The 27,380-nt window shown below is 36.1% G+C and overlaps 2 protein-coding genes across 3 annotated transcripts; one reads left to right on the top strand and one right to left on the bottom strand.

The window, feature by feature from the left end:
- Positions 1-2,329: 2,329 nt before the first annotated feature.
- Positions 2,330-9,171, bottom strand: LOC110441803 (mucin-2-like). Of its 2 annotated transcripts, XM_021485058.1 has the most exons (11): positions 9,097-9,171; positions 7,634-7,681; positions 6,643-6,728; positions 6,075-6,182; positions 5,753-5,879; positions 5,476-5,567; positions 5,268-5,330; positions 4,781-4,901; positions 3,300-3,617; positions 2,856-3,254; positions 2,330-2,475 (listed from the first exon to the last, which is right to left on the bottom strand). In XM_021485058.1, exons 1-11 carry the CDS (start codon positions 9,122-9,124, stop codon positions 2,348-2,350), a joined length of 1,518 nt encoding a protein of 505 aa, XP_021340733.1. In that variant the 5' UTR covers positions 9,125-9,171; the 3' UTR covers positions 2,330-2,347. The 2 variants fall into 2 exon arrangements, with proteins under 2 accessions (XP_021340733.1, XP_021340732.1); XM_021485057.1 differs by having other exon boundaries at positions 2,856-3,617.
- Positions 9,172-11,916: 2,745 nt separating this feature from the next.
- Positions 11,917-19,284, top strand: LOC110441798. The gene is made up of 7 exons (XM_021485051.1): positions 11,917-12,029; positions 12,208-12,250; positions 13,986-14,175; positions 17,119-17,272; positions 17,429-17,637; positions 18,445-18,593; positions 19,084-19,284. The coding sequence occupies exons 1-7, from the start codon at positions 11,966-11,968 to the stop codon at positions 19,226-19,228; spliced, it is 954 nt and encodes a 317-aa protein (XP_021340726.1). The 5' UTR covers positions 11,917-11,965; the 3' UTR covers positions 19,229-19,284.
- The last annotated feature ends 8,096 nt before the right edge of the window (positions 19,285-27,380 follow it).

Raw genomic sequence — 27,380 nt, forward strand, 5'->3', positions numbered from 1 at the left:
ATTGCCTGCAAAACACTATACCAGTCTTAAGATTGTCATTCGACCGGTTTCGCCTAGCAGGTTCCGAATTGGTGGTTGTATGAACTATTCTCCCATCTGCAAACAAGGGAACATTGTGGGGCTTTTTACAAGCAAAAGGATTTCTTTTTTTCTAAAACATAATAGCTTATTTTTTCAATTGAACTTTTAATACAATCATTTTCCCAATTGGAGTTAGTATTAAATAAATAAATATACAACATTTGATATATCGCCTTATCTAGCTAACATAAGCCACTCTAAAGCGCTTTACAGTACATAGATACACAATTAATACAAATATCATATACATTAATCATTTCAATTTTGAGGAATTATCAGGCGCTAACAACTAGTCATATGCCACCTCGCTAATATCTCCCTATGTGTGTATGCCTGCGTGTGTGTTGAAGTTGTACTGTGTTCTGTTTGTAGTTGGACCGTGCTTCCAACGGCATCATTTATATTGCCACCTCACTTGATGCTACAGCACAGATACAACATCCACCCCAGATCAATCTATACTCCATCTGAGTTGTTGGAGTTGTGTGGGCAGGAGAAAAACACTTTCTCTGAATATCCATTCGTACGCTGACTTCGGGGATCGTATCCCGGCCGGCTGTGTGGAAGACCGGAGTGTTAATCACTCGACCAATCCGCCCATATAAAAATGTTAATATAATATAAATAATAATATATGGTTCGTTGTAAATGTACATTTTGTAATCAACTCAATATCAAATGGTAAAATTAATGGGTTTTTAAATTTAAAAAAATGAATGGACACATATTTCGAGTCGAGCGGATAGAGTAGGAGAGAAATGATGCATTCGTTCAGAGAAAATATATTTCCCCACCCCCATCCTTACATTGTACATATGTAAAACGCATGCCTTATACTCATGTAGGATATTTTTTTCTTACTCTGGACAGGTGTATCAATACTTTACTTTATATGAGGTCAAGAGTATAATACGGCGGTCATGTATCATTACAAAAATGATTTAATCTGCAACAACGTTGCACATATGGGGGGACTATCTGAGAAGCAGAAAAAGAGTGTTTTGATGAAGGTAATATACATTCGTATAGACAGACTCTTTTTCTGCTAATATGTATTAAATATCTAAAATGGATGCAGACACTCTACAAAACGATTTATAGTATGTAGTCGAAATCCAGCAAAGCCTCTGTACTGTCCTTAAATGTTATACCCTCGGGTACAATATCCATCATGTTCGGTTGTAGACATGAAGGTCAGAACTGAGGCTTTGCTGAGTCTCTGACCCAAATCCAACGCCTAGGGGAAAATAAACATACCAAACATACCGATGTATGGTGTCCATTTATTGGTGTCTGGTTGGGTTAATCAAGTCCTGAATGAATTTGTCTCTGGTAGACAAGTTTCCTTTAGTCGTCATATGCCTCCTGTGGCAGCTGTTTTTGTCTACATTATTTTCTCTTGCACTGTCAAAATGGCATCTGTCTTGTCCTTTGTCAGTGTTCACAATCAAATGGAATCCGACGATAACAAGTGTTTTAGTAAAGTTGAAAATTAAAAAATAAATACAGTTACAGTGTTATGGGTTGGTGTGTTTGTCATCCCATTGTTTATGTTTAGTCGACTGGCCAAAAAATTGAAGAGGCATACCTCCCCTTTTCTTGATTAGGAATTGTTTTTTTTATTCACGTTGCTTTTGTTATTTTATCTGTTAAAAAGCAAAAATGCTAGTTATACAAACATCGTGTTGATAGCTTTGAAATGTAATTATGTTTTAACAAAGAATACAGAACCATAACCTAGATTGTTGTATAGCTATGTTAATGTTTGATTTATGCTTTTGAACTGATGTAGCAGAACGCATTTCTTGGACATAAGTGTTTATTATTTTTTTACAGAATTAATTAAAAATGAATCCAGTATTTACTAGTTAGAATTATTTATGAATTTCAAAGTCTGTGATTGTATGACAAAGTCTATCCTTTGGTGAACTGTTGCCTGTCAACTTACCGAACATCTTTCATTTGGTTTATGAATTGAATGTCAGTTAATACGAATGTATTGGATTCTTGACTGATTTTTTACATGTCCGTACATATTATATTTATTTATATATACTTCTATTTCTGCGCACAAAATGCATATATACCAACACAAACGTGTTTTAAACCTCGTAAATGTTGGCCGACATTAGGTCCATTTGTGATAATGTTTTAATGTTAATTTCTATACATGTAGTATAAAATCATAAGATAAAACTGTTTATATTTTAAATACAAATAAACATTACAAATACAAAAAGTACTCAGTTGACAAATATTTATTTTTCTAAGATGTACAAAGACCACAAAACTTCATGCAATACTTAACCGCAAGATTATGGACAGAGCAAATGTTAATTTCAGCCATAAACTCGCATTGAATCCCAGGCCTGTCACTACAAGACTGTGCAACACCTTAAAGAAAAGACAACGCCATTAGAGACAATGCATTCCAAGGTAAAACACAACACACACACACATAAACGAGTGTAATAATGAGAGTATCTTCAAAAACAAAACAATGCCCCGAGATCAACAATATCTACTCAATCATTTCAAGATCTTGTTTTCAGGTCCGAAACAAGTCATCACAAACGCCAGTAATTGACCATGTTTCAACAATACAACGGAGTACAATTACTATATGTCTTACGGTCGACTAGGACTGGTCCCATCGAACCTGATTGACTTTTCTGATTACCTTGTTTGAAATGCTACTTGTGGTATTAGTTTTATATATACAGGTGTGACCAGAGCTTCATCACAGATCGACTCTTGACATGTAGTAGACTCACCCGATGGTGTAGCTGGTGCAGTAGCAAGAGTTTGAGTCACTGGATCAGGTGTTGGTGGAGTTGGTCCTTGACTGGTAACTGCTACTGGTCCTGGGCTCATTTGAGTTGGTTTAGGAGTAATATTGATAAATGGTGTTAAAGTCGGAAGAGTTGGCCAAGGGCTGGAGGGAGTAACTGGTCTAGGTGTTGGAGGAGTTAATCTAGGACTGGTAATATATACTGGTGCTGGGGTTGGTGGAGTTGGTCTGGGACTGGAAGGAGGCACTGGTCCAGGTGTTGTAGGAGTTTGTCTAGGAGTGGATATTATTACTGGCGCTGGTGTTGGTGGAGTTGGTCTAGGAGTGGTTATTATTACTGGCGCTATTGTTGGTGGAGTTGGCCTAGGGCTGGTAATGGTTACTGGCGCTGGTGTTGGTGGAGTTGGTCTAGGGCTATTAATGGTAACTGGCGCTGGTGTTGGTGGAGTTGGTCTAGGACTGGTTGTTATCACTGGAGCTGGGGTTGGTGGAGTTGGCCGAGGACTGGAAAAAGGTATTGGCATAGGTGTCTGAGTGGTTGGTCTGGGTATAGAATTTTTTAGTGGTGCCGGAGATGGTGGAGTAGGTACAAAAGAGCCATCAGGTCTAGCCCCAGGTGTTGGCGTCTGTGGAGGCGGCGGTGCACGTGTCAAAAGAGTCGTCACTGTTGACATTACTGTCGATAGTCTGAACATATCTTTTTCTGTACACTGAGGTGGAGTTGTTTGTGGAGATGTTGTTGTAACTTGGAAAAAAGCAATTAAGTCAATTTGTAAAACGATGTAAGTGGTTGAACTCAATAGTGATGTACTTTGGTACTTTGAATGGTTTGTAAAAAAAAGATCATTTCTATCGACAATAATTATATCAGGAGAGCATAGTTACTGCGGATATTGCTGATGATTGGAATAGAGAGTATTACTTGACCAATATTTTGTTTTCAATCGAAGTAATACAGATAATATTTACCTTTCTTATTGATAAATTAACCAAAAGAGTAATAACTTGTAGGCAGTGTATATTATACAATCTGTTGGTTATTCAAAGACGATTTACCTAAATGCAGAGTATCGTCGATATTCTGATTGTTACACAAGACTGATTAAACTATAAGCAGAGTACCGTACATATTCTAATTGGTAGTCAACACTGATTTAAATAAGGTAAGTACCGTACATATTCTGACAATCACAAATGTGGGGTTTATGAAAATGTTACTGGAAACAGCTTACCGTAGCTATTCCGATTGTTATATTGAGTGATTTAACTGTAGGCATTCACATTTACATGTATGCAATACCGTACATATTCTGATTGTGACACAAGCCTTTTTTACATATAGGCACAGTACCGTAACCTGAGAGTACCCACACTAGACGGTACCCAAAATCGAACGTTTGACATTTATATTATGTAGCATTTTTATTTTGCAATAAAAGGAATGGTATCTATTCTTTATCACGTTTTATAGTTTGAAGCAATTTGAGGAAAATGTGTATGCCTGCCTCTTGTATCTTGTTAGTTAACTTAATTGAAAACTTAAAAAATAAAATGAAATAAATATTATTTTCGGGAAATGATAGTATGATGCAACAACGCCAATTTGCTTTAATTTTCTCATCACGGATTTTTTTGGTTAAACATATACTTGTAATCTTCATAAATGACAAAACTATCAGGAATTTGAAAGTTTCCTAAAAACATTTAACGCATGAGTAACGTACATATTCTGATTGTCAAACAAGGATGATTTACCTGTAGGCGTAGTACCATTTATATTCTGGTTGTTACACGGGAAAGATTCACCTGTAAGCACATGGTTGTACATATGCCGATTGTTACATAGGAAAGATTTACCTATAGGAGTAGTACCGTACATATTCTGATTGTTGCATAGGAAAGATTTACCTGTAGGTGTAGTACCGTACATATTCTGATTGTTACACAAGGGACCATCACAACATCGTGTCGCCAGGACATCACCATCGTGGAGCCGCTTCCTAATAGTGCTACTAACTACGTCGCACACCTAATGAATACAATCGAGGATAATATAGATATCATCTACACAATTATACTGTACTTTTATATTTATGTTCCTATGTAATCTATGTAATTATAGTATTGTTTTAAAAATCTATGTTCACAGAAAATTTGAATAAAACTTAAATCTATATATAAAGACGGTATTTAATAATATGAAACATTAGTATTTATGTCAAAGTATCCAAATGATCACCCATATAACACTATACTTGAATTAATTAATTCTACATACACACATTATTTCTTGAACACGACGATTTAGCTACACGTAACGCCTTTCGCTAGAACCCGGTCCAGGTTGTATTATATTTAACTTTTGCCAAATGAAACCAAATTGCATATCACATACTTTCTTTGAGAGACATTCCATTTTCATATTTGCGTCCGGGTAGAGTAACGACGACGAACACATCTGAAAATGACACAAATTCATTTACATATACTGCAAAAAACTTGTAGGTTTAAAGGCCATACTTTCTTATTAATGTTACAAAGCTATTCACCTCGAGAGTAATAATAACAGATAATCCGTATTCGCAACAGGTAGTATACGTTACCTGATCCTCGCCGCACTGTTTAATAGTGGTACAACTGTCTGCTGTTGCAGCATTGTCACATGTTAGACAAAGGCGGTTCCACGGGTCACTCACTAGATAACATAAATAACTTGGTAGAAGGTGAAGTGTCCATACATCAGTTCAGTGAAAAAAACAAATCATGAACAATTTAAGAAATAAAATAGGGAGTATTAAAGTTTCAGTTAGACACACAAAAAACGATAATAAGATGTGTATCTTTGTTAATTAACAGTTGTAGAAAGATATCGATACGTACCAGTGGAATGAAAACCTTGCGCATTACAAACATGATAAGAACAGCAGCGGTGGTATGTACGAATACCATCGTAACCTTTGACCGTCGCTTGTGAGATGTCACCAGCGCACTGACTATCCGTACAGTGCTGTACCAATGATAAAATAGCAAATTGTTTATGAAATGTTCACTTGTATCCCTCTTTTGTGTTTCAAGAGAGAGCATGTAATTACAATAAAAACCGCGAATCAGTCGTGTATGATATGTTTTAAAGCAATGGGTATGCTACGTGGTGGATTAGATCAACTCGGCATAATAATAACGGTCACGTTGTAAGTCTTACCTCACTGTCCTTACATCCAGCGCTATACAGGATAACCTCAGATGGCTGCTGTGCCGAGGAATTTGGATCTGTCCCGTTTAGAACGGAGCGTCTTTCAACGAAACAGACCTATAAAGGAATGAAGGAGTTAACATTTTAGAATTTTATCTACCATTCACTTAATCAGCAAATGATTGTTTGCCTGAATATTACAGAAAGTGTTCGGGAAGATAATCCCTGTGTTTTATATGACACCTAAGCAATTAATTTATCTCTTTCTGGTCATTTATTTGGAATTAGGACTTATCATGTCTGTTGTTCTGTCGTTTGTATTTATATCAATAAGATTCATTTCCCTTCTTCCTAACAACAGTTTCACAAAAAGTATTTCATTAATTGTTTTAACCTTTTAAAGTAAACAGTATGTTTTATGTTAACATCTTTGCATCGGAGTCACAGTTTTAACCAATGGTCAAAAATATCACTTTTTCAAGCTTTTATAAAGTGAAAATGTCATGACAGATGTAATTTACGCTCAAACATAATAGTGATCATCACAAGGCATATCGCGTCCTAAGGTTAAGCTCGCCTGATTTGGTTTGCAGGTAACAGTCGTTAAACAGTTTGTTAGTGACGTCACGCCATCACATTGGAGACATGTAATAGGGTCGGCAGCTGGATAATCAGACAAAATGCAATGAATTACATGTAGCTAATATCGGACTTTTTAATGTAAGGTAGTTATACATCAATTTGTAAATATTTCTTCTAAATAAAAGGTATTGCTTATTAGATATGGCAAAAGAGAGGCAAATTAATATAAAATGAAAAAAACACCTGATGAAGTAAATTATGAATGTTGCATATTGTTATTGTGTACAGTCTATTAATTGAATAAAAAAACATAGTATCCAAATGTTGAATAAACGGATATATTGGTATAGCATTAGCTTACATTTTCATATATTAAATCATAGCATTTCTAACTAAGTAGGTATTCTTTATGATCTGATAAAAAGTCATCAAGTAGACAACAATGGAAACATTTCTGATACCGAGATTATTTTTTCTTAATACTATTTTACATGTCGTTAGTCTAGAAATGGATATAAATAACACAATATTTCTGAAACGTAGACATCGTCATGCTCCCGTATATACAAAAAAACCATCAAATATTGTATTAAAGACCTTGAACAAATTTACATTACTTTATCCAGCACTTTCTAGAAAGTAAACACAATCAGGATTGAAGTGAAATAAATAGGTAACATTATCTTTTAGAACACACTTTATTTTATTGCACTTACTATGCATTGTAACTCCAGCATCTTATAAGACTAGCTACCAGAATTTTTCGACTTCATTTACTACTAGCTTATATCTCCCTAGTTTAGAACTTATGCTAGAATCAGACATCCAGTGATCAAACTTATAAGAGGTTTTTTTTCTCAATAATTGAATATCTATATGATATTCTAGAGACGGGGGCCAGTCTAGCTACTTATTTGATTCCTTAACTTTTTAAGCTAATGTTTCCTTTCAAAAAGGGAAGACAGCAGAGTGTATCGTGTATTTACCTTGTAGCGCACGCACCAAACAGCAGGACAGAACAGTGACCAGTGCAACTGCGATAAAAAGGTGTCAATTAAAACCATCGGCGTGTGCACAAAAAACGCAATATCAAACATAAGAGCAACGTTAAATTTATTAACGAGTAGTGATAATTAGAAAGAGGAAGACTTTTTAATAAGGGCATATTTTTTTGCTCGTTTTTGTGTGTTCAGCACTTTGGGCATATTTAATATATAAAAACGTAAAATGTCTTAAAACAAATATGAAAATATGATTTATTATCTTTATTTCAGCAGCAACGCCTCCAATACTATTTTTAATTTGTATTAGAAAATATTTGAACGGAATCTTTCGGAAGATGTAATAATGGTATCACCAAGTATTATCTGTCAATTTTTTGTGAAGCATACATGTGTACATTTATCACGCTAACACCTAACATCACATCGTCGATTGGGACAATGCACAGATAGTTGAAAGGGAACAACACACAAAAACGAGACAAATAAAAGAAGCAATCAAAATCAGGAAAACTCAGAACATGAACAGAGACGAGGGGGGCGGGGACCAGCTGAGTAATATGTATGATCCGATACTGACATAACAGGGGAGGGGGCTAGATCTACACCCTACCTGTAACCTATCTGATGCATTGTGTAGACGCTTCCTATCGATAGGCGAAACGTCCCGGGTCGTTGACATAAACAATATACAATTTCATCACATCGTTGCACAGGTAAAACATACAAATCTCTCATTCAGTCATATCTTGACAAAGGGATCAGTTGGTCTTGAAACGTTGCTACACGTTTAATACTTAAATTGCTTGTACAGAAAGTAAAACTTGGATATTAAAATATCGTGTTTGAGGATCAACGTTTTTATATCTCGACTTTCGTTGTTATTGTTGAATTATCCGGTTGTATATTACTAGGAACTGCCGATTTTAACAAATACATAAATACTCTGATTGTTGACAAACGTTTATCAAACCATAAAGGTGCAATAGTATGGCACTAACATTATTGATTTCATTAGAGACACCTATTAGCAGTTCGTGTAGAGGTGAATTTCACTGATATCAGAAGCTTTGACCGGATAGATGTTGTCTTAGTAAGGCGCAAGACGGACAATATATACATACATGTATTGAGTTTCTCTGTGCATAACCGGGTCACGCGTCATAAATATGGCTTTGTTTTATGAACATAACTAATTAATGAAACGCATTAATAACGATTTCCTAACTAAAAATCAATAAAATTATCAGACTTGTAAAGCATAATCATCAGATTGTAAGTATAATATACAAGACAGACAGACAATATGGTATATTTCTCACAACACCGTCTGATCCGCTACCATATACATAACCTGTTACACACATGTAAGTAATAGCGAATTAGTCACAATACAACGACTAAGAGAAGATCATCCTTACGAATTGTTTACACAAACAAACACTCACATTTGGTGTATGCATTAATCCCTTCCATGTTCTTGTGACCTTCGTGACTCTATTCTGGCTTAATCGGGAGTTCAAAGGTCGGTTAGGCAAAATGAAAAAGTTCCACTGGAGAAGTCACACAATGAGGAGTTGTACATACGTACGTACTTTGTTTGAAAACGAATCATTTATTAGGAAACTCTATATTTAAATAAATATTGATGTTGAAATTGTTTTAAGTTACCATTGTACAAAGGAAGCTTCATGCAACTAGATCTACCTTGTCAAAAACACACATACAAATATATATTAATTCAGTGAATCTATTTATAGTGCTACAGTCAACTGGGAGACCACGTAACACAGGGTTCCGTTTTGCATATATGTCATCCAAAAATGTAATTATTTAAAGATCTGATTCTCTGATTATCGACGAAGTGATAAAAGAATGGGTTTAGAATATGTGTTTGCGATTGGAGACGCCTGTATTCCTTTCGTGACATCTTGTCTGCCATCTTGCTTGTTTCATTTTTGTTTCTTGACAGCGAATTCAACACAAGCCCAGAATAATTACGAGTAATAATTTGGATGACATAAAGAGAGCATAGGAAGAACAAGTATATGATGTAATTAATAAAATACCACACATGCATGGATATCTCACGATATAGAAACAATCGTTCATACTGCGATGTACATATCCATGCATGTGTTACGAGTACCCGTGGATGTATTCGTCTGCACCAAAAAATATTTTATGCGAAATTAGAGAAAAAATAATTATGCGTGATATAATTTATATATACACTGTCTAGCTCAAGTCCGACAAGTCCCATATTTTAAAAAAAGAAATCCTCATGCTACCCGCATCATTTGTTTTGAAGAAGATTTTGCCATCTTTATTCTTGATCACAGCGCTTGTTTATTAAAGAAGCTTATGTCACTTTGATGTTATTAAAATATTCATTTCAAAGTTCATATGCACACCATACTAATTATGTAATAAGAAATGAACAATACTGCTCTAATTCAAAAAACAAAAACGGAAGGGTTTTTTGTCGAGAGAACCCTTTTATAGGGCACGTTTTCATCAAATGAAATAGGAATTGTTTTAATTGAATACATATGATAGTATATTTTCATCACATTTTGCACATTAACTGTACTCTACATAAAGTTAGTACCCCAAAACGAAATATTGCAAATACCTTTTTGTACATGTATTATTACAATATATAAATGAAAAAATAAATATTTGTCTTTATCATTATAAGGCTCTTTTGAGACCGCTTGATTTCAATCATCTAAACAGGAATAAATTCGGAAATCATTGGGCCAGAACAGCCTAACGGGAACCTAAAACGAAGTGAAATCAATAACGTTTTTTAATTTAACCAACTATCGTGGTTTAAGTCTAAAAAAATATTGTTTCAAATTGCTGTGTTTTTTTGACGACGCCGTCTTCACTTTTCTCATAGCTGTTTTCATCGTGTCGTTATCATTAAGCTTTCTGATATGAGGCAATTGAAAAGCCATATAATGCTAGTTACTAATGATAAATAGTCCACATGGACAGATTCTCTGTGATACAAAGACTTTCATTTCGCTTTAAAGTTTAATCATGATCGTTTATAGGATGACCTTGTTTGTTTCAACAGTTTATATCTTATCAGCTGTACTTTGTGCCTACCTGCGGGAATGAATTTAGACGTATATCTAACAGGGTTACTCTCAGGTCAATTCATATGTAGGATAGGATTAATCCTAAGAGGACTTATGAGAATTGATACGCTGAAACAAATCGTTGAGGATATGATGCCCTATTAAAGAATTTGAAAATAATGGACTGTTTTATAGTTTCATGTCAAAGAAACCTACTGTGTATCATACTACCTAACCTTTAATTCATTGGTCACTCAAATACGGGAAATTATGAATGATTTATTTCAACATTACTTAAACGTTATATATGTTGCAAAGCAAAGAAATCAGTATTTATCAGTACGCATTCTTGAGATGAATTTTATATCCTATCTTACAACAGTAGAAACAACTACTGTATACTTTGCAGTTAATGCTTACCAATGCGATAGTTTGTCATAAGAGATCAATTTAGGGGTTATAATGTACTACAATCTATTCATGAATACAATAGCATGTTGGAGAAGGCGATGGAACGCTATTAGGCAGTACTGGTGTTGAGTACCAATAATCCTACTTCTCATCAATAGTTAATTCACTGCTCTGAGTAGGATGAATTTAATTTTTTATTAGTCTGTTCTGAATTCCAAAATCTCAGATCACGTATTATCAAAAGATGTTATTGGAAAAAACCCATCTGTGTTTAAAGTCGTTCAGTTATTGAGTGTCCATAATATTAAAGAATTGTGTATACTAGTAAAATTCATCTATGAGGTAAACAGATTGAGGGTAATCAATTGTCCTCATTCTGTGTATATTGTCCATGATTTGTGTATAATATGTATTGTATACTGATGGGCCAATGGCCTAAAGTTCGAATAAAACTTGTAAAAAAAACTTGAATACGTCAGTATGAACGGTATTCTGCTAACAACACAGTGTTATGTACACATTTAGGAACACATTTTATGTGAAATATCGAAAATGATGTTGGACGTTCAACTTTATTTAAATATGGAGTGTCCACTAATAAAATGTCGTTTTTGTTATAAAGCTCGCTATAAATCATTCACTGACAATTTCGTTTTATAAGTCTAGGTTTATCTTTAAATATTACTGGAGACGATAACGACCAGTACCAGGTGCTTGTTTCCCTTACTTTGTACGCTATCTCTAATATAATTTGCGATACTGTCTAACAAAACTGCTATCACTGACCGTTCAAACTTCATATTACTCTGTCAGACATATGTCAAACATGGTCTACAAAACAGCCCAGAGCTTTATACTGGTCCTAACCACTATTTTCATATGTACGTATAAAGTGGTTTTTTTCGAAATAGTGGCTCTTTCAAAGCATATTCTTTCATTTGTAATGTTAGTCATTGCATTGCTACTTGATATTATGTTTTATAACAGTATAGCACGTTTTCAAGGATAAAATGATGTACAGTATTCAATTTCTCATTTTTAACATTTTTCAATTTTCAGCTGTTCTCGGGCTTTCACCTCCTTTGTCAAACGAGGCACTGAAGTAAGTAAATGCAATCGATCTTCTTTTGATTTGTAATATTACGAGCTGTGACCAACAGCTACGAATACTATAATAACGTCATCAAGTCACGGTAATGGAATATATAAAGGTATTTTCCTTTGAGTTTTCCTGTTTAAATAATAATAAAAAAATGTTCAATGGAACATGCCTTGTATGATAAAAAGAATCTAAAATCCGTTCCCATAAATTATTTGCTATAACATCGCTTAAATTCATTTGAGCAAAATCATATGTAAAAGGGGCTCATTTATATATTCTCTGTTAAGGTAAGTGCGTATACAACCGTTTTCCTCAATTAAATTATGTAACTGCCTAATGACATAAAACTTGCAATCTTATGAAAACGAATATACACCTTTTTTGAGGGAATGCATGATAAATAGGGAAAACATAGACATATTTTAGTTAAATTAAGTTTATAGTGAGTAGTTTAGTATATAGTGAGTAGTTAGATTAAGAATATATATTTCCATACCCAGAAAAAGACAACTCACACGCGCTTCTACTCTGTACACGTTATCATTGGTTCAATACCTTGTCAATGTTGTCTCACATTTTATGTCGCATAGTCGTGTCATAATTCCTCTGATCTAGTCATGGTATAACCAACCTGTTTTAGTGAAACCATATGGTATAATTGGGGCTCCAACCCTTAGTTATTCCTCAGATTTGGAGTACCTCATTGGTAGATACACCTAATCCAATGGAATCGATGATTGCCTATTAGCGTCAAATAAGGCTGTCAGTTTGAGGTACTACAAAACCGTGGGAAAATTTTAGAGACCGGAAATAAAGAAATCAAAACTCCAACAATGTTTAACAATTTAATTGATAAAAAGTAGTGGAATTGACCGTTACTGTCGTTGATTGTAAACAATGAACTGCAAAGTCAATAATAGTTCAACGTACACATTGAACTGCAAAGTCAATAAAATTCAAACATTCATTTAGTAGTAAAATTGAAAGATACTTAGCAGTTGTGGAAAACCTGGCCCTGCTGTTGTACGTCAGAAACGTCCGTTAACGGCATTACTGTCTGTGGGTATATTTTCAATTTCGATTGTGGAGGGTTAGGCATTTTACTAACCTCAATCGCCTGTGTGGGGCATGGTCGTTTGTAGGCTCTGACCGCCGTTCTCCGCACATCGTCTTCGTATCGTGCCAGAGTTGTGATAAATGTATGTCGTCAAACTCATCGAATGATTCTACTATAATTTCTTATGTAATCTGACATCTTGACCTCTAAGCTCGAACTGATTGAATAAATTTGGGTTTTCACACACTTCAAATCACGTGACACTATATGCGACAAAAAACATATACCATAGGCTCTCGCGGATATGTCAGTCATCACACTCGAGGGGCGGGGCTCAACCCTCGTGCGCTTCGCGTACTCGGGTTGAAACCCGCCCCTCTCGTTGTGATAATTGACATATTCGCTCGAGTCTATAATATAACCATTACTTATCTCGGTACACTTTAATCCCCATTGTAATTGTAGTTTTAGGTATGGAAGTGTAGGAGAAAATAATAAATCAAACCTGTGCGCTGCAGTAAGAAATCTCAACCCTCGGGATAAACTTCACAAATTGCACCCTCGAGTTGAGATAACTCTGACAACATTACACATGTTCAATAGATTCTACGATACGGTATAGTTAATTTTGCTCTTAACCTAATATTTAATACCATGACTTTCGTATAATTTCCGTAGTGCCTTGGACAAAGACGTTCGTTATGCTATTCTTCATTCCAAGATCCACCAACATCATCACTTCACAAAGTCATCATTCAAGAGTATGTATGTTGGCGTAGGAGGTAAAATCTACACAACACCACAAATATTCGCACAGACCATCAATGTTGACGCAACTCAGGCCGTTTCTGATGACATCCTATGGAAGGTAAACATTAATATATAACTACATGCATGTCGCGCGAATTATATTTAATTAATACTTCCATTACTATTATAATGCACTAGTACTATTTTAAAATTGAACTTTTTTTACTGTTATACTGTACTGTTAATAATATCATATTGCGCTGTTGATACAAAAGTATTGTTATATTGTGCTACTGATAAACTATTTTAACACGGTTTTTAGCTCACCTGGCCCGAAGGGCCAAGTGAGCTTATGGCATGGTGCGGCGTCCGTCGTCCGTCCGTCGTCCGTCCGGCGTCAACTTTTTACTTTAAACAACTTCTTCTCATTAACCAAAAGGCCTAGGGTGATGATATTTGGTCAGAAGCATGCTTGGATGAAGGGCTACCAAGTTTGTTCAAATAAATGACTTTCGTCAATTTTCAAGGTCACAGGGGTCAAATATGTAAAAATCTTTAATCAACTTCTTCTGAATAACCAAGAGGCCTAGGATGATGATATTTGGCAAGTAACATGGTGGAATGAAGGGCTACTAAGTTTGTAAAAATAAATGACCTTGCCTTATATTCAAGGTCACAGGGGTCAAATATGTTCAAAACATTTAAACAACTTCTCCTGAATAACTGAGAGGCCTAGGGTGATGTCATTTGGCCAGTAACATGCTGTGATGAAGGGCTACCAAGTTTGTTCAAATAAATTACCTTGATTTATATTCAAGGTCACAGGGGTCAAATATGTTAAAATCTTTAAACAACTTCTTCTGAATATACAAGAGGGATAGGATGATGATATTTGGCCAGTAACATGCTGTGATGAAGGGCTACCAAGTTTGTTCAAATGAATGACCTTCATCTTTTTTCAAGGTCATAGGGNAATGAATGACCTTGACATATATATTCAAGGTCACAGGGGTCAAATATGTTTAAAACCATTGAATGACTTCTTCTTAATAAGCAAAAGGCCAAGAGTGATGATATTTGGCCATTAACATGCTGGGATGAAGGACTACCAAGTGAATGACCTTCACCCATATTCAAGGTCACAGTGGTCAATAGATATTTAAATCTTTAAATGATTTGTTCTGTATAACCAAAAGGTCCAGGGTAATGATATTTTGCCAGAAGCATGCTGGGTTGGAAGACTAAAAACTCTGTTCAACCTTATGTCATTGTTCGACATTCAAGGTCACAGGCATCATATGTTTAAATCTTTTAATAGGTTCTTATGAATCAAACACTGATATTCTGCCTGTAGCTGTATTTTAGTCAACTTTTAAGGTTACAAATGTGAGATTAATACCAGGTGAGCGATGCAGGCCCATTGGGCCTCTTGTTACAATCATATTGCACTTGTTATTCTATTGTCATGCACCGCTGTTAGTATTATTTGTTCTGTTGATATATAATATTATTATGCTGCTACTATTTTATTGTCTTGATACTACAATTGTACGATCAAGTTTTACTGTTGCTAGTATTAAATCGTGAGGAGACCACTATTGTTTGATAGTGTCTGTCCATCATCCAAGCCGCGATGGCCGAATGGTTAAGGCGTCCGACCGTCTACGATCACTAGCCCTCCACGACTTGGTCGCAGGTTCGAGGCCTACATGGAGTAGTCGCCATGTACTGGCCGCAGGTCGGTGTTTTTTCTCCAGGTTCTCAAGCAATCATCAACCACCAAAACATGACACGTCCTTAAATTGACCATATTTGTTAATAGGACGCAAAATACATACAAACCAAACCGTTGTCACCACTGCAGGTCGGCGATCGATAAAGGAATACACCTGCTGTTATTCACGGCATGTATAGTAAGATGCGACTAATGTGGAATCCCTTGCATTATTTGGGATTTGCTTAGGTGTCCTCTATTTGGGGACACAAAAGCGACCAAAATAAATCTGTTTCACCCATTGCAATAGTTGGGTTCTTCATATTTCTCAATACTTCTAACTTCCTTTTATTTCCTAGAGCGTTGCTTGGCAACACCTTGCTTTTGGCTTTAATGTTGAACGTTCGTCCCGGTGAGAAAGGCGATGGGTTTTGTCCCAAGGCCGGGACATACCAATGTTCTTAAAAATGGTAGTTGTTATTGCCTGCTTAACGTTCAGCATTGAGCGTAATGGAAGCAACTGGTTCACCCGTTGTCAGTATAATGTGACCGAGTGGAATGCTGTGATGGGTGCCTTGGGCATGGTACATTGTATTTCAGAGAGATACCACTATAAAATCGGTATCAGATCCGCGCCATCAGAAGGAGGCAAGCACACCAACATATCCCGTCTACGGCACATATACACATCTGAGAAGTAAAAAAAATCCTGTATTAAACTTTTTTTTCTTATATGGAATTTTGGAAAAGGGTGTTAATGAGTTAAAACAATAAGATTTAGAAATTTTACTTCCATAATTGTTCTGCATATGGTCAAAACCCCAAAAATCACCTTAAATCACATGTTGTGTTAAATTGGTATCATTGACCGATCATAGCACAAAAACGAACACACGGACATATTTTTTTTTTGCATTTTCTACTATAAAGTTGTACAGCAAAATTGAACCTGCTACAATTTGAAACGGAAACTCAATGGCAATTTAAGTGATAAATCTAGTGTCAAAAAAGGTTATTTTTTTTGCCTTTTTTGAAGCGCAAGTAATACACATTAAAACACATTTTCAAAATGGCCGCCGAATTGTTAATTTTTTTAAATTCTTGTAAAGAAAAATCTACAAATAACAGTTTTTTTTACATATTTTTCAGATGTGCTTTTGCTAATAAACTTGATCATAATTTGTTAAATATTACAAAAACCTGTTACACCAGATCAAAACGAGACTCGAACGTGATGGAAACCTCAGAAGAGTACATCCTTAAATGATCTTAGCTGTTCATAGGACGTTGAATAAAATAAAATAAACCAAACAAAAGCATTGTCCAACATTTTCCTTATTACAACAGGCTACACTTATTGTGTCCTACATGGTGAAAAACATGCCTACGGACGTATTCTCTGGGGTAGCTAACAGCCATGGCGTAGGGATTTTCACTGCCGCTGACGGTGCCACTGCATTTCCCGAGAACGCGCATCTTGCGGACACTCCTCAGTGTCACGGTAGGATAATTTCCAGATTATTTCCTGTTCTGCTATCTAGTTGGTTTAAAATCGAACAAAAATGTGTCAGTGCTATTTGATGATGATTTTTTTCCCTTTCCAAATGCTTCTTAATTGTTTTCACAACCTCTGTTCAGACTGCATTTGGTTAAACAGGCATTTGTACTGGAGCATGCGCATACACATGTACGTCTGACGGACGAAAGTATTCAACAATTGCCGGAATTACCAATTCCCGATCTGTGGCACTTTCGATTAATGTCGGCTGCCAGCCTGGCGACCCACAAGGTGGACAGGAAAACATACTTGTGCACGAGTTTGGGCACTTAGTTTTGATGAATATGCCACAGTCATACAAGAATCAGGTGAGACAAAATGTATTTAATTAAAGATTCGCAAGTATTTTTTTTGATCCACTAAGGATGATATCGAATTTGTCCATAAGATCTGAGCAACCAGTTTTCTATTTAAAAATGGTTTTGTTTTACCTTAACACCATGACATCTTGTATTTGTCGCCTACCCGTTTATCATTTACGATGCAAAAAATATATAGTATATTCGTTTTGTTCATTCATTTGGTAACAAAGAGTAACAATTCGAGTAAAAAAGTGATCAAAAATATAATATAAACTATAATAAATAAGGATTAAATGTCCATGTGACGTAAGTAAATATAGAAAAATAAGATTTAACGACAGACTAAAAAGCTAGCTGCTATCACCCTTCACATAGCTCTTTATGTTTATTTCAACGGCATAGCAAGTAAGTTGGCTTCAGTTTGTCAACCATTCTTGTGTACTTCGTGACGTCAGGTTACTATTGTAGTGTGATGACATGTAATTGTGAAGTCACGAAGTTGTTCTTTTGAAATAAACCTGAAGAGCCATGTGAAGGGTGAAAGCAGCTATTGTTTAAGTCGGTCGTTAAATCTTATTTTTTCTATATAAACTATATATATGTAATTTTATTCAATCCTCCTGCATATTTCGAAGGTGTCCAGAAATAGCAAAGAATCTACACGTTTTTCAAAGATATACATGTATATTCTCTGTTAAAAGCCACGCAGGGTGCCCGTTGTCTGATGGCAAACATTTTACACCCTAAATTTATGTTCATTTCAAACGGTCGATCTTATGTTCTTTAACATAAATATACCGTTTCCATCTCAAGGTGATCACTGCCTACAACTACGCGGTCCAGCACAATGTGTGGTATCCCGGTTACGAACTTAGCAACAAGGACGAGTATTGGGCCGAGGCAACCGCCTCTTTCTTCAACGTTATTACTAGGGACGATGGGCCTGCGGGAGGAATGAACAAGTAAGTATTGGGTTTGCTTATTGATATGGTAGAGAGATAGAAAGTCTCATGTACACAATAAGTCGTGTAGGGGAAAAGCGTTCGAAATGGTAAAAAATAGTAGGTGCGTGTTTCAGGCATATTATGGAAAAGAATAAGAAAATGACTTGTGATACAGGTATTTTAGAATTTTAGAAAAGGTAAAAAAGAAAGAGAGCAAAACGATGCTATCATCATGTTGCACGATATGTAAAAGAGGAGAAGTAATTTTGAATAGAAGGTTCCAGACAAAAAACAGCATACACCAATGTCAATGAGCAATCAATAGTTTTCACGAATAAACGACAAAATATATCCATTTCTTTTAATGAGTTTATATAGAGCATCAAGTTGTCTAGAACAAGTTTAGCAATTATATAAAATATTGCAATAAAACAGATTAACTAGTTTATCTTACAAAATTACAAAAGTATTCCTGCCAACTTTGCAATGCGTGCTGTTTTGCTTACAGGTGTGAATTTACCCACATTTGTACCTCGGAGACAGAAAACAGGGCCTGGTTAAAGAAACACGATGCATGGCTATTCAATGTTCTCAGTCAAGTCTACACAAACAATCACCCCGAGTACCCCAGTGGACTTCGGATATGTATGTGATTCGTACTAGAAATAGGGTCTCACGTAATACTTTAAATAAATATGAATCATTAAAATGTTTATTGTGTATTGTATGATACATAGAACTGTTGATGTTGTATAAAACTATAAGAATTATTTATAATTTGCGAGATAAACCAATAAAGTCAATATACACAATTCAAACAACTTCGCTGATCGACAGGAGCAAAACTGCGTAAATAGACATTCACAAACATAAAAGATTTACGGTAAGTTGATGCACGATCCAAACAAACATATTGATTAATAATTCAAAAATATGGATTTGGCTCATTCACTTAAATTGTTCGATGGGGACCAGGGAATGTTAATTAAAAGATTACAAAGTTACCTTTTCGTTATGTTCTACACCCTGGTCAGACATACTGTACTACATGTGATGACGACAAATGTAATGATGTTTCAAGGGAATCGGTCAATGACATAATGGACGGAGTTATGGACGGGCAACATCGTATCATACTAAGTAATACAACGTTGTGTATTTGGTGGTGTATAAAAGCAATTACACCAGGGGAAGGTACTCAATTTTGTGAGAAAATAGAACAATGATTATCAATTAATCATTTGGTATAGATAAATGAAATCAAATAATAATTTAAACCAAGAAATTTTGTGTAATGAAACATCAAACTGTTTCGTCTGAAAAGGACACGGACAATTGTTTTATACGGGATAACCATCATCTATTATTTCTATTTAGGATACCCAAAATTACCTTTAATGATTTCCTCTTTGTATACCCCAAGAGGCTGATACCGAAATTGTGATAGTAAACCAAATATGACACAGTCATACTGGCTTGTGACATCTTTAAACAGGTAAAGTTTTGAACCTAGGATTTTATTAAACGGTAGCAATAAGTGTACAGTATTTAGTATAAAGTCGTATTACGTTTTATTTTCATATCAATAAAAATATAATAGAGTTTTGGTTATTTTTCCTCAAAAGAGAACTCCTCTTTCTGATTCTGTATTATCATCAGAGCAAAAGCATATCCAGTGAAACACAGAGGAAGGCGATGACGTCATATACATTTGTTTATAATTTTGCGTTCATCTTTTAACATCCGATTGGTTGAAGTTATTTAGGGATGAAATAACAGCACAATGTAGTGTTCTGTACAACATTCATTCTTTTCATCAGACATGTCTACAATATGAACTAAAAAATGTCTATCTTTCTAAGCTAAATTATAATGAATAAACATGATTATTTGGGTGTTATTCGATATTTACCGACAATCTGTGTGCATGTTTGTGCATAAACAGCTTCGAAGATCTATGCAAATTGCACAGGTTTTTTTCTGTATAAACCATATCCCCCAAAAGTTATTCTGGTTATTCCTTAAATAAATATGTCATAACACATATCAGCAGACGTATGTTTTGTTATAAACCGTTATAGCTGTATATCAGCATATCTGTGAAGTCTGAGAGAGCGTGCAGATCTCCCCTCATTATGTCTAACACATCTCCCTGTGAGTGTCGTCGGATGCACTGCTCTCGGAAATCTTCGGAACATCTTTGGAACTTTCCAAATAGAATAAGCTTCTTCTCTTTTATCGTATATAAATCTGATAATCAAAAAAAGCATCGGATTGAAAATAAAACTTGGTACACATGCAGATATAACCAGTGCTTACAGGTTTCACTTCATACTATGACAACGGCATTGCTGTAAATAGACGTATGGCGTAAAACTGATTGATGAAGCGCACATCAGTTCATAAACAAACTTCAGCGTATTTTGTCGCTGACAAAATACATTGTAAAAAACGTTTTGACGTTAATCCGAGAGCACTGAATAGAACTATACATTTAATTAAGGAATTGATCAAGAAGCATGCTTTTTATGTTATCTGTAGCCTTTCGCGTATCTGTTAACTCAATGCTGGTATCAGGGAGTTTGAATAATCAAACAAAAATTATACTGTTTTACTAGAAATGTAAATTTTACCAATATGTGCTGTCTTCGACCAGTTTTTTGGAGTGCTCGATCTACAGCCGTTTCCATATCGCTCAGGTGAAAATTTAAGACCATTCCAAGAACGTCGTTCAGGTTGACGTTGCCTGTAAACTCAGTTGGGATCAAGGTACAGAGGAAAGTGAGCGAGATCGCTGCAAACGCATATGTGCCCTAGATGGGCCACGTTTTGAAGGGTTTTTTTTCCTGAAGAGGAAGGGGTTTTTGAAACATTGACTGTTGATGGTGGTGTCGTCTTTTGTTGTTTGTGAGGTTAATTGGTTTTAGTTTTGGCGGTGAAACGGGATGGATCTCCCGTGAGGATCTTCAAGTTATGTTGACCAGCCATGTTTGGGACTGGCGAGCCCCAGGCAGGTCTGTCCTCAGATACTTGAACCGAAGCATCTTGGACTGCGACATTGTCAACCGGCGACCGGACTTTAGTCACTTGTGCATATGAGGGTGCAGCCACGTCTGAACTCTCCACTATCCTCCTATCCTCGAGAAAGGAGACATTCCGGGTATATTTGACCCGCAATATCTCGCTTTCGCGATTCCAGACAGGACAGTCTCGAGACGAAGCTGCATGCTTTCCCTCACAATTGACAAAACGCAGAATTAAAGGCAAATATAGAATGATCAAGTTAAACACAAATTTACAGGCTGTTGCTGTCTGTGCAACATTACACAGACAAATAACCGTCTGTTCAATTTATCATCCTCCGAGTATTGTCTTTTACTTGTGAGCAACTCAATAACATCGTCTCCCAACTCCCTACACCGTTCATAATCCTCGGTGATTTTAATGGTCATAATAGCCTGTGGGGCTCTCCAAAGACAGACGAGAGAGGAAGACGTATTGACGAATCTATAGATAAAAACAACTTGTGTCTTTTTAACAACAATACCCCTACCTATTTACATCCTGCTACATGCTCTCGTACCCACATTGAGCTATCATTATGCCATCCTTCCATTCTACTTTAAAATGACTGGAAGGTAAATAATGATCTTTGTGGGAGTGACCACTTCCTAATTTTTCACTCCTCTTGATGATCCTCTACCTCGATGGAATGTGCACAAAGCAGATTGGGTCCAATTCCAACACATGTGCAACGAGTAGCTTACCACAGAAAAATTACTAACCTCGACGACGCAATCAAAACTTTTATTGAAACACTCACTTCTATTGCCCAAAAGACAATTCCAAAATCCGCTCCAAAACCTACCAAGTTCCTTTTATCAGAAGAATCTTTTACAACACGCAGTAATCGGGCAGCTGCTCTAAGACGCTACTTGAATTGCTTCAAACTATAGCGATTTACAAATTTGGCGGGCAAACGCTCGGCGATCAATTAAAATTGACAAAAGAAACAGATGGAGAGAATATGTATCCAAGGTATCATCAAACACGTCCTCCAAAAAAGTATGGGATATGATTAGGGAAATAAGTGGGAAAAAGAAAAAGTCAACATCCTCCCACCTCATTAACAAAAACAAATGTTTTTCGTCTAAGTCTGAAATTGCTGATGCATTTGCAAAAAGCATTGCTAAAAACTCATTCCCTTTAAACCACTCTCAAAAATTCCAGTCTTTAAGGAAGGAAAAGAAAAGAAGCGGCTCAATTTCAAATCATCAAAGAAAGAAAGTTCCATAAACCATTTACCCTACCAGAACTTGTTGATTCGCTACCCATCCCAAAACCGGGAAAGGAAGCTATTGACCCAAACAACTATCATCCTATTTCTCTGACTAGTTGTCTATGTAAAACTTGAGAACGCATGATAAACACAAGACTGGTTTGGTTTCTTGAGGCCAACGATTAAATATCCCCTCTTCAAAGTGGTTTTAGAAATAGAATAGGGACAAATGACCATCTCATCAGACTCGAGACATTCATTCGAGAGGCTTTCGCCAAGAAGGAACACCTTGTTGCCGTGTTCTTTGATCTTGAGAAGGCCTACGATACTACATGGCAGTATGGCATCATGAAAGATCTTCATGACCTTGGCGTACGTGGAAAACTCCCAAATTATATATCTAATTACCTATCAGATAAACACTTCAGAGTCCGTGTTGGTTTAACTTTTTTCTGAAATGTCTAAACAGGAAAAGGGAGTCTCACAGGGTGGACTCCTATCAGTCACGCTGTTTGGTCTTAAAATCAATGATATAGCCAAATGTCTTGGTCAGTCAACAGAAGGGTCGTTATTCGTGGATGACTTCTTGATCTGTTACAGATCTAAGAAAATGCACACGATAGAACGACAACTTCAACAGAGTTTAAACAAACTACAAAATAGGGCAGACGAAAACGGCTTCAAATTCTCTAAATCTGAAACTGTGTACACGCATTTCTATGGCAAGCCAACTTAACATTTATTCAAGGAGCAATGTCGATTCTGTATTTCATCGAATTATATAAGATATCTTATATACTATATGAGATATCTTATATCGTATATAAGATATCTCATATAGTATATGAGATATCTTATATAGTATATGAGATATCTTATATAATGTATAAGATATCTTGTATACTATATGAGATATCTTATATAGAAATTAAATGAGATGCTATATAAGATATCTTATATGATATATAAGATATCTTATATCGTATATAAGATATCTCATTTAATTTTCTATATAAGATATAAAATATCTCATATAGCTATATAAGATATCTTATATAATTAAAGTCTCGTTACTAAATAAGATATCTTATATAGGAACGAGATTTTAACAAAATGTCGAAAATGAAGTCTCCCCGTCCGGAATATCTCGAGGATCTACGTAGGGACAGTAGGCTTGTTGTAACAACACGTGTTCCTGTCGCCGCCATTATGTCTGAGCCCACTTCAAGAGTGCGTAAAATGGCAGCCTCTGCTTTGGCCGCTAGAAGAGAGACAAGGCGAGCTAGTCCTAGGGAAAATACAGCATCCGTACCATCCCTCTCCGCCATTGCGCCCAATGCAATCCTGAATGTTCTCCGAATGATTCTCGAGGGAGAAATTAGTTTCTGGTTTTTAATGCTACGAAATCTCATTCTATATCAGATATCTTATATAGCAACGAGATTTCAATTATATAAGATATCTTATATAGCTATATGAGATATCTTATATATTATATGAGATATCTTATATAGAAAATTAAATGAGATATCTTATATGCGATATAAGATATCTTTTATAGTATATATGATATCTTATATACTTATATAAGATATCTTATTTAATTTCTATATGAGATATCTCATAAAGGATATATATCCCTCGAGAATTTGCAGGATTGCATTGGGCGCAATGGCGGAGAGGGATGGTACGGATGCTGTATTTTCCCCAGGCCTAGCTCGCCTTGCCTCTCTTATAGTGGCCAAAGCAGAGGTTGCCATTTCCCACACTCCTGAAGTGGGCTCAGACATAATGGCGGCGACAGGAACACGTGTTGTTACAACAAGCCTACTGTCCCTACGTAGATCCTCGAGATAATCCGGACGGGGAGGCTTCATTTTCGACATTTTGTTAAAATCTCGTTCCTATATAAGATATCTTACTTAGTAACGAGACTTTAATTATATAAGATATCTTATATAGCTATATGAGATATCTTATATATTATATAAGATATCTTATATAGAAAATTAAATGAGATATCTTATATACGATGTAGGATATCTTATATATCATATAAGATATCTTATATAGCACCTCATTTAATTTCTATATAAGATATCTCATATAGTATATAAGATATCTTATATATTATATAAGATATCTCATATACTATGTAAGATATCTCATATACTATATGAGATATCTTACATACGATATAAGATATCTTATATAGCATATAAGATATCTCATAGGCTATATAAGATATCTTATATAATTCGATGAAACACAGGATCGACATTGTTCCTTGAATAAATGTTAAGTTGGCTTGCCATACATTTCTGTCAAAAACGAAAAGCACACAATGACCCAAATCTTTCAATCGATGGCACCAGAATTCTTGTTGTTGAACAGACGTAATTTCTCGTCCTCATTTTTGAATCGAAACTGTTATCTGAAGGATAAGTGTTCCAAGGCATTAAACATTATACGAGTCCTTTCTCATACTGATTGGGGAGCGGACCGTGAAATGCTTTTGCGCCTATACAGATCACTTATTCAAACAAAACTGGATTATGGTTCTATGGTTTACGTGTCGGCGCGCAGGTCGTACCTGTAGATACTAGACCCAATCCATAACAAAGGGCTACGTCTAGCCATTGGAGCTTTTCGAATAAAACCTGTAAAACAGTTTGCGGCTCAATTAAAATCAAACCCTAAAAATCCTGCTTTCGACCAAGTAATCAACCCAAAATACCAAAATATGTTTACGCAAAACCCAAAACTTCTGCCAACATTTGGTATCCGAATTTCAAATTTCCTGCAAGATTTCAACATAGAGTTGACTTACATAGCTGAATTTAACATATCTGATGTTCCTCCGTGGACCATTCAAACACCTGAATTTAACTTTACATTACATGAGCGAGGGAAATCAAGTGTTATGCCCGAAGAACACAAATCCTCCTTTCGGGAATGCATTTCGAATTACCCTTCCCATACACAACTTTACACCGATGATTCCAAAGAAGGTGAGAAAGTGACACCAGCCTGCTGTACTGCTAATTCTTGCACTTCAGTTCGACTACCAGACGGCGCCTCCATCTTTTCTGTCGAGGCATGCGCCATTGGTTTAGCCCTCGACCATATCGATGAACACCGCATTAAAAAGGCAATCATTTGTTCAGACTCTCTATCTGTCCTCCAGAGTTTACAGTTACGAGATCCTAAAAACACACTCGTACAACCCAGTCGGAAAGATCGTAGAGAGGAATCTTGCATTGCTCCGTACTGTGATGAATGTACATATCGTAATCCTACCTTCGCTGATTTAGCATATTATTCAGGTTAGATACGTTGATCTGTTGGCGTTAATCATTTGTGTTATGTCTCCGTAATTCGAACGCTTAGAAGACAGATAGTTTTCGAGGTACAATCAAAACGTACAGGTGATTATACCTCACTCACCGCTAGGTGTCGCTAGGATAGCAAGAGGGTATAAATAGGCAGAATCCAGCGACAATCGGCCCAGTTCTGTTCTGATCTCGGCGTGTGTACAGCAGTGACAGATCGCAAGTACCTAATATATGCGAGACCGGCTTTGTGTTGGAAAGATAGAAGTGACTGAATAAGTCTTGCCTTGATCCACACACTGCCTGGAAGATATATTAAATAAACGATTGAGTGCTGTAGCGAGATACCGTTAGACAGAAGGTGTCACGGGCATAGGCTGTGCAGTGCTAGTCGCGACCAGGCTAGTCGTGACTAGGTATAGTCGTTGGTGCTAGTCGTGACTAGGGGTAGTCGCGACCAGGCTAGTCGTGACTAGGTATAGTCGTTAGAGCTAGTCGTGACTAGGGATAGTCGTGGTCATTAGAGAGTGCTGTAGTTGTATACTAGTATGAGGCTGTCGTGATCGGCGCGACTAGGTCATATAGCTAGGTAGCTGACTATAGGGCAACTATAGTGACTAGGGCTAGCCGCGACTAGGTAGTCGAGTTGTGTACTGCCTGGATTGTACGGTAGTGTGTGTAGTGTGTTATATTGATACAGAGCAGATAGCTTTGGTATTAGTTCTATAGTCGTGCAGTAATTATTCTGTTCATATCATGTATTAAGCATTAGGTAATAGGTATGCTGGTTACAAGGTAGTAACACATATTTGTATATATTTGCAACTGTAGTATAGTTATAATTAAGCTTACAGCACAGGGATCCTTAGAAGTGACTAGGGTACGGACCCCGGAACGTTACATAATTTTGGTGGCAGCGTGTGGGATCCCTGTGGTTAGGTTTCAGTATTATAATTTGTGTTTATTAGAATAAACCTGTACTGTTTTTATAGTCATACCTTATAGTTATTTGTATTGGTTTGTGAAGATGGCTAGCTATGTAGAGGATGATGTTCTCAGTCCATTAGAGGATGTCGAGGAAACTGTTAGCCAGAGAGGGGACGGGTCGTACCATGGTCGTACAAGCCCTATGACACCAGGGATAAAAAGGCATGTCCATTATTCAAAATCTACACCTCGTAGACCTAGGGACTC

This window comes from Mizuhopecten yessoensis, unplaced genomic scaffold (assembly GCF_002113885.1).
Source record: "Mizuhopecten yessoensis strain PY_sf001 unplaced genomic scaffold, ASM211388v2 scaffold716135, whole genome shotgun sequence".
NCBI classification, from domain to species: Eukaryota; Metazoa; Mollusca; class Bivalvia; order Pectinida; family Pectinidae; genus Mizuhopecten; species Mizuhopecten yessoensis.

What these genes read in the sequence shown, in the direction of transcription:
- LOC110441803 (XM_021485057.1), bottom strand. Translation starts at nt 9,124, where the DNA reads ATGGAAGGGATTAATGCATACACCAAAT. An exon ending in GATTAATGCATACACCAAAT is followed by an intron (nt 7,682 to 9,096) that starts GTGAGTGTTTGT and finishes TTTTTATCGCAG; the next exon opens with TTGCACTGGTCACTGTTCTG. An exon ending in AACAGTGCGGCGAGGATCAG is followed by an intron (nt 5,331 to 5,475) that starts GTAACGTATACT and finishes TGTCATTTTCAG; the next exon opens with ATGTGTTCGTCGTCGTTACT.
- LOC110441798 (XM_021485051.1), top strand. Translation starts at nt 11,966, where the DNA reads ATGTCAAACATGGTCTACAAAACAGCCCAGAGCTTTATACTGGTCCTA. An exon ending in CCTAACCACTATTTTCATAT is followed by an intron (nt 12,030 to 12,207) that starts GTACGTATAAAG and finishes TTCAATTTTCAG; the next exon opens with CTGTTCTCGGGCTTTCACCT. An exon ending in GGACACTCCTCAGTGTCACG is followed by an intron (nt 17,273 to 17,428) that starts GTAGGATAATTT and finishes TTGGTTAAACAG; the next exon opens with GCATTTGTACTGGAGCATGC.